This window comes from Ostrea edulis, chromosome 2 (assembly GCF_947568905.1).
Source record: "Ostrea edulis chromosome 2, xbOstEdul1.1, whole genome shotgun sequence".
Taxonomy (NCBI): domain Eukaryota; kingdom Metazoa; phylum Mollusca; class Bivalvia; order Ostreida; family Ostreidae; genus Ostrea; species Ostrea edulis.
This window is the reverse complement of record NC_079165.1, coordinates 78,494,378-78,500,605: the sequence shown is the minus strand read 5'-3', so window position 1 is coordinate 78,500,605 and position 6,228 is coordinate 78,494,378. Positions and strand designations below refer to the sequence as shown.

The following is a 6,228-nucleotide window of genomic DNA, read 5'->3' as shown; positions in this document are numbered from 1 at the left end:
TCCGTCAGCGGGAGAAAATTCATGGAGGATCCTATTTACGGAGAAACCATCAACGAGTTGTTGGGACCAGGCACAATTGAAAAACTTCGAGAGGCAGGAGTTTCGGTATTTATTGAGTTTCAGGGGTTGAAACAGCTGATCAAAGTTTAATATGAAAATTCTGAATGATTAAGGGTCATATAGCATTATATACTGCCTAGATTTCTCATTAGATCTACATACAATTATATAAATATATAAGTACTTTCTCCCGAAGGTGAGTTAAGTTTCATGTCAGTAATGAAAAAAAATGTCCGATCGAGATATATTCATAGTTCCATTATTTACTTCTTCCGAATGCAGATGTGCACTTTTAAGCACCATTTAAAAAATATACCTATTATGTTATGGGTTTATTATTATTATTATTCATTTATTTTATGTTTGCTTTGGTTTTTTTTGTTTGTTTGTTGTTTTTTTTTAAAAAAATTTTACGAGGAACATGCACATTTTGATATGAGTTTCCAAGATTAAGTTGTAAATAGTTATGGTATGAAATGCTGTTTCGGTAATTAGCTTTTACTTTCATTTCCCTCCAGATATGTAGATCCTGCTATTTGAAAGTGTTCAATGTCGCCGTTTTAAAAGAGAAACTTAGCAAAGGGGTTGCTGAAGTTTTTAGTGATAAGATATCCCGTCCAAACGGTAAGCTAGCAATGACATTTAATCTTGAGATATTTATTCAAAATTGAGTTATGACTACTGTATTAATTATTTATTTTCATGTGCTTGTCATGACACCATATATATCATTCCACACACACAAGTTACATACTGCAACTCTGTAACCCATATTGTAGTGTCTCAAAAAAGAATGGCCAAATCAACTCGGGAGCAAATGACTTGCGAGACACCATCCACTAACAGTGACAATACAATTGAAGCAGTTATGGGCAACAAAAGGACTAGAAAGTCTCTGTTTTCGGATCAGGTTGATGCTAATGAAGGTAAAATATTTTCACAAACATGTTAATGAGTAGACTGCTGTCTTTACCAATAGTGTAGTTCAGGCTTAAGAATGTTATCTTGAAAACATGATGTGTTGCAATATATGATAAAATAATAATGCATGAGTGCAAAATATACAAAAGGGGGAGAAGGATACCAAGAATTTAAAACAAATTTATATGTATGCATGTACATGAATGTACTAAGAAATTTGGGAATATTGGATAAATCCCTCTGTAATAAATACATACCCGTGTATATATAATATATATATGTATATATATAATATAGGGATAAATCGATACATAGGTATGAGAGATGAATAGATAGAGAGGCATACTTGTACATTATCATATGTATAGACAATAATTATTCTATCATATGCAGTCGAGCAATCTGCAAGACCATGCAGAGCACAGCAACTTTTGAAAAGGCTTGATGTAATCAGTAGTGGAACCAAGCATGATGATGTTGTGCAGCAGGAAATTCTTGCTCCATTACAAACGCTTCGCAAATCAAATGTTCTTATTAACATGAGACCATTGACCAAACTGCAATCTTGTCAGGAGTTTTCTTTGGACTTGCTGGAAGAGATAGCAGAGCGGTATATTTTTCATATTTACATATTTTTGTTAGCAAACTTTCCTGAAATTAAAAAAAAATTATTATTTAAAAAATAACTGAAGTTAGATCATGTGTTTGACTCATGTTTATTTATGAAGTATCCCCTTCCTGATGAAGATACTAATTCAGTTAGTTGGCAAGATGTCAGTGACAAAATCAGGACCACTCGCTGCAGTCATTGGGATTATTTTGTTCCAGCAAAATCATATGGCCTCAGCTTTCCAAAGACTTGTATCCCTTGTTTGCTTGAGGGGTCAGATGGAAGATAGTGTTTGTTTACAATTATTTTCTGTATATTGATCTTTTAATTCATAATTGATTGATTATTGATAAGTATATAATTAATGGAATTACAGTATTGAAATGTATGATTATTCTGTGTTTGATGTCACATATTGTCATTTTGTCAAGGAACTATTTGTCTCCCCTCTTCCATGTGGACACATATTGTGTTTGTACTCTCTGAATGTCCGTCTGTCTGTCACAATGTATTGTGAATGATTCACCTATACATGGCTTATCAGATATACTTGAAGCTTTGTACAATGCTTCATTGCCCTATGTTGATGTGCATATTGTCGGGACAGGAGGATCTAATTATTTTCCTTAAAGTTATGGTGGATCTAAGGGGGATGGAGGATGTAAAATAGCTTGTGAACACTTCTCATTCTATATGGTTTATCTGATAGACTTGAAACCTTTCTCAATTATATTTCAGTGCCATTTGCAGATGTGCATGTTGTAGGCAGAGGAGGAATCAACTGTTATCCTCAATGTTATAGTGGATCTGAGGGGTTTAGGGCATAAAATAGTTTGTGAACACTTCTCCCCTTAATTAAATGGCTTATCTGATAGGTTTGAAACTGTACAATGCCCCATTGCCATTTGTAGATGTGCATATAGTTGGGATAGGAGAATTCAACTGTTATCCTTAAAGCACTTCCAATTTTGGGAGATGGGGAAACATTTGTTTTTCCTAAAACAATCTATAGTTTCATACACATTGATTCACAAATGACTAATGTTAAAGAAATTTTTTGAGAAATATTAAATGCTATTTGTGTTGCTTTATGTAGGCACTTAGTAGGCTAAACCATTTCGGACTATGTCTTGCACCAACAAGCAAGATCAATCTCCAGGATGAAGCTGGGAAATCCTCTAAAATGCAGATCATTAAGTTTCTGAAACATAACCCAATGATCAAAATTACAGGAGACAACCTTGATGTTATGGTATGTAAAAAAAATGTTTGGTATGATAAAGTTTGGTATGAATTCAATTTTAATAAGGACTTCAAATGATGGAACATTACACTGCCTATGGAAGTGGATGATATAATGTTTAAGGTCATTGTATGAAGGGATTGATACTATATATGTTTATGTTGCAATATCTTCACATGTTTCATTGGTTCTGTACACTAGGTGAGATCGGCACACCTTTCTTTAAGCAACCCAACCGATCTTTGCATTTGTTTGCCTCCAATATGATATTTCCTAGAGTTGCACATCCGACAATAGGATTATCAAACGACAAACCAATACCTCCAGTGGTCCAAGAACGGGATTTTATTTTGAACGAAACTGAAAAAAACCAGATGATGCAATGCTACAAGGTATATAAATAAAAATAAATTCCCTACCTACCTACCCTATCTTTCAAGGGAGTTTACCCGGAACCACATATATTATTTTATTTGGTCTAATAGGAGATGGGGTTTATTTCTTTTCATTTTTGCTATAAATGAAATATGTTTATTCTAGAATTAAAGGCCCTAAAAAAATTACGTAATTCAAATATAATTCTCATTCAATAATTATGAATTGAAACTGGTCTACAGCAACATTCTTTAAAGGTCTTGATAAGCCGTATCTTGAAGGCAGAGGATGGATTTAGGTGGATAGAGGCATTTGAAGGAAATCGTCATTTTGAGTACTCTAGCCAAATGAAGAAGAAATCAAAAGTTGTACAGCTCCCCATCATGCTAAAGAATGAGACCAAGCATGAAGATTGCCTAAGTATTTTAGACGAGATTGAGGAGACTGTTACAAGTCATTTTATTGAAGCATTTGGTAATTTAACGTGCAAATTTGTTTAGTTTTGTTATTGCAATTGGTTGTCGTCCGTCGTGGTGCGTCATCTGTCGTGCGTTAACAATTGAACATTTTTAACTTCTTTATAACTACAATGTACCAGTCCAATTCTTTTCAAATTTGGTATCAAGCATCTTTGACAATTTCAGGACTCCTGGGGCCTTAAGGGCAGGGGAAAACTGCCCAAAATTTACCAATTTTCAAAAATTATTAAGAACCACACATGTGCAAGAAAAACTAAATGCATGATGATGTAGAGCAGGAAGGCTTCTACAAAAATTGTAAATTTCATGATCCAAGAGGTATCAATATGACCATTTATTAATTGTGTGAACAATAAACATTTTTAAATTCTTCTTGATAACTATCACTCCAATTCTTTTCAAATTTGGTATGAAACATCCTTGTGGATTGATAAGACTTGTGGGCTTATTGTTAAGTTAATTTACTGTTGAACACATAATTGGACCAAACTGTATTTTTCAATTCAAATCATTTAGGAAGTGATGAGAAACTAAAAGATCATCCTATAGTTATTGGAGGGGATCAGTTGACAAGATGTCGTTTACAAGAGGCTAAGGCCCTTCGCTCTTTGTCAAAGAATCCAAAGCAACGCTTTGATGATGTAGGAGGGATCTTTATTGAATTTTGGCACTTGAAGCAAGACATTCTAGAGGTATTGTTGGCAGCACATTTCGAATAAAAAGAAACCTTCTCAGTATGTATAATACACCATAAAACTTGTATACCTTTTCTCAGTCTTATACTCGACTCAAAGGTTGTGTTTGACTTAGTCATTGATGGTCATTTCCTTATGGCAGATTAGAAATCAAAATGTTTTAATTCTGGTCCAATATTAAACAATGCAGGGATTGTAGACATGTGCATGTTTAATTCAAAATTTTCTTTTACAGAAAGCATTTAAAGTGCTATTTTCCATGAAAAGTTGTCGAGAGCCGGGCTCGTTATCATTCTTCAAGTGCAAACTGCAAAGAAATGACATCACAGGAAAAGTCAAGGGGAAATTTCAACCTCACTTTGAGTTTTTGTTATTGATAGGCAAAAACATGATTTTGGAATTGGCTAAAGAGTTCTTTTCATGTCAGGATGGAGTTCCAACTGATAATATCAACATCGTAGACAACATGACAAAATCTGAGAGAGGCAAAGAAATTGAAAATGCTCTAGAGAAATTTCTTTGCCATTACCAGTAAGTTTGATATACATATGTATCTTGAATATTTACTTACTTTCATGAAATGTTTGATTTAAGGGGTCAACTGTTGAACTTCTTGAATGGGCCATACCCAAATCCAAGCACAAGGGATGATGAATAGTGTGATTACAGAAGTTGATCCAATTCATCCAGATAAGTTGATGCATTTGGTTTTGCACATCTTCATGCGTGTTGTCTAGCACTTCTTTACACACGTTTAATGTGAATGTAACCAAACTTGTTTTGTGGGTTTAGGACTCGGTGTCTCCATGTATGCTTCCCTTATTACTGCAAATTTCCTTTTGGTCACCTGAGTCACTCAGTGAACTGATACTCGGGTGACCGTTTAAGCTTGTGGTCTTCATCTCTTGTGTGTCTATTTTATGTGTTTGATAACCATTATTTGTTCTAACTGTGTTTTATATGGGGACTTGTGGGTTCAATTCCCATCACTACCAATATGATATCATTTGGTCAAAAGTAGTGCTTTTGGAAGGTCCCTATGAATTTTACTATTAATCACCCCTTGCACTGATTTCCTCATACCTAATACAACTAACATACACTCGTATAACAATCTGTTAATAATTTGTTACTAATTAAAGGTAAGTGTTTGAACATGAACACTTTATAATACACCAAATGCTGTTTGATTTATCATACATATCTGATAATATCATGCATGTAATTTTACAATATTTATTGAACAGCTTCTTGCAGTTCGACTTGGAGAGCAATTGCGCAGTTCCCTCAGATCAGTTGTATGCCTACTGCCTCAACCTCTGCCACTGGTTTCTACTTCTTATGGCCCTTGAGGAAACAGCAAAGACGGGCAACATTCATCAGGTAGTACCCAATCTAAAAACAGCCATTCCTTTCCTATACTCAACGTCATCTTTGGGTAAATACATGTTCGAATGTATTGATTTCATATACAAAGTAGAGTACACTCTGTCACCTTTGATGAAACTCCATGTATTGAAATCATGCTTTGTGAACACTAAAGAGGGTGCAGATGGAAATGTAGAGGCCGATTTGGTTCAAGAACAATCTGTCAGAGCCCAGAAAGCTCTCATTAGACAACTGGGGACAAACAAGACAGAAAAGGCTATACTAAGAACGGGCATTAACCTTCAAATTAAGCCTAATTCATCAAGGCATTCCAAATCTTCATCAGCCGAGGACAAAGAGGTTGTTAAAAATATCTTAACGTCCACAAAGCCCTTTGACATACGGCGGAATAGAAGTATGGTGGGTTTCAGCAAACTTGGTGAGACACCAGTCTCCAACATTGACATAAGGCAGATG

General features: G+C 34.8%; 1 protein-coding gene and 1 long non-coding RNA gene across 2 annotated transcripts; both read left to right on the top strand.

Moving 5' to 3' along the window:
- The first annotated feature begins 703 nt into the window (after nucleotides 1-703).
- On the top strand, nucleotides 704-1,667 carry LOC130051510 (uncharacterized). The gene is made up of 2 exons (XM_056153478.1): nucleotides 704-986; nucleotides 1,375-1,667. Exons 1-2 carry the CDS (start codon nucleotides 854-856, stop codon nucleotides 1,665-1,667), a joined length of 426 nt encoding a protein of 141 aa, XP_056009453.1. The 5' UTR covers nucleotides 704-853.
- A 115-nt stretch (nucleotides 1,668-1,782) lies between these two features.
- Nucleotides 1,783-2,845, top strand: LOC130051861 (uncharacterized). The gene is made up of 2 exons (XR_008800124.1): nucleotides 1,783-1,881; nucleotides 2,688-2,845. It is a non-coding gene; the product is annotated as an uncharacterized LOC130051861 (long non-coding RNA).
- Nucleotides 2,846-6,228: the final 3,383 nt, after the last annotated feature.

Bases quoted from the DNA above. Each gene is read 5' to 3' on its own strand.
- LOC130051510 (XM_056153478.1), top strand. From the start codon at position 854: ATGGCCAAATCAACTCGGGAGCAAATGACTTGCGAGACACCATCCACT. The intron at 987-1,374 runs GTAAAATATTTT...TATCATATGCAG, and splicing joins TCAGGTTGATGCTAATGAAG to TCGAGCAATCTGCAAGACCA.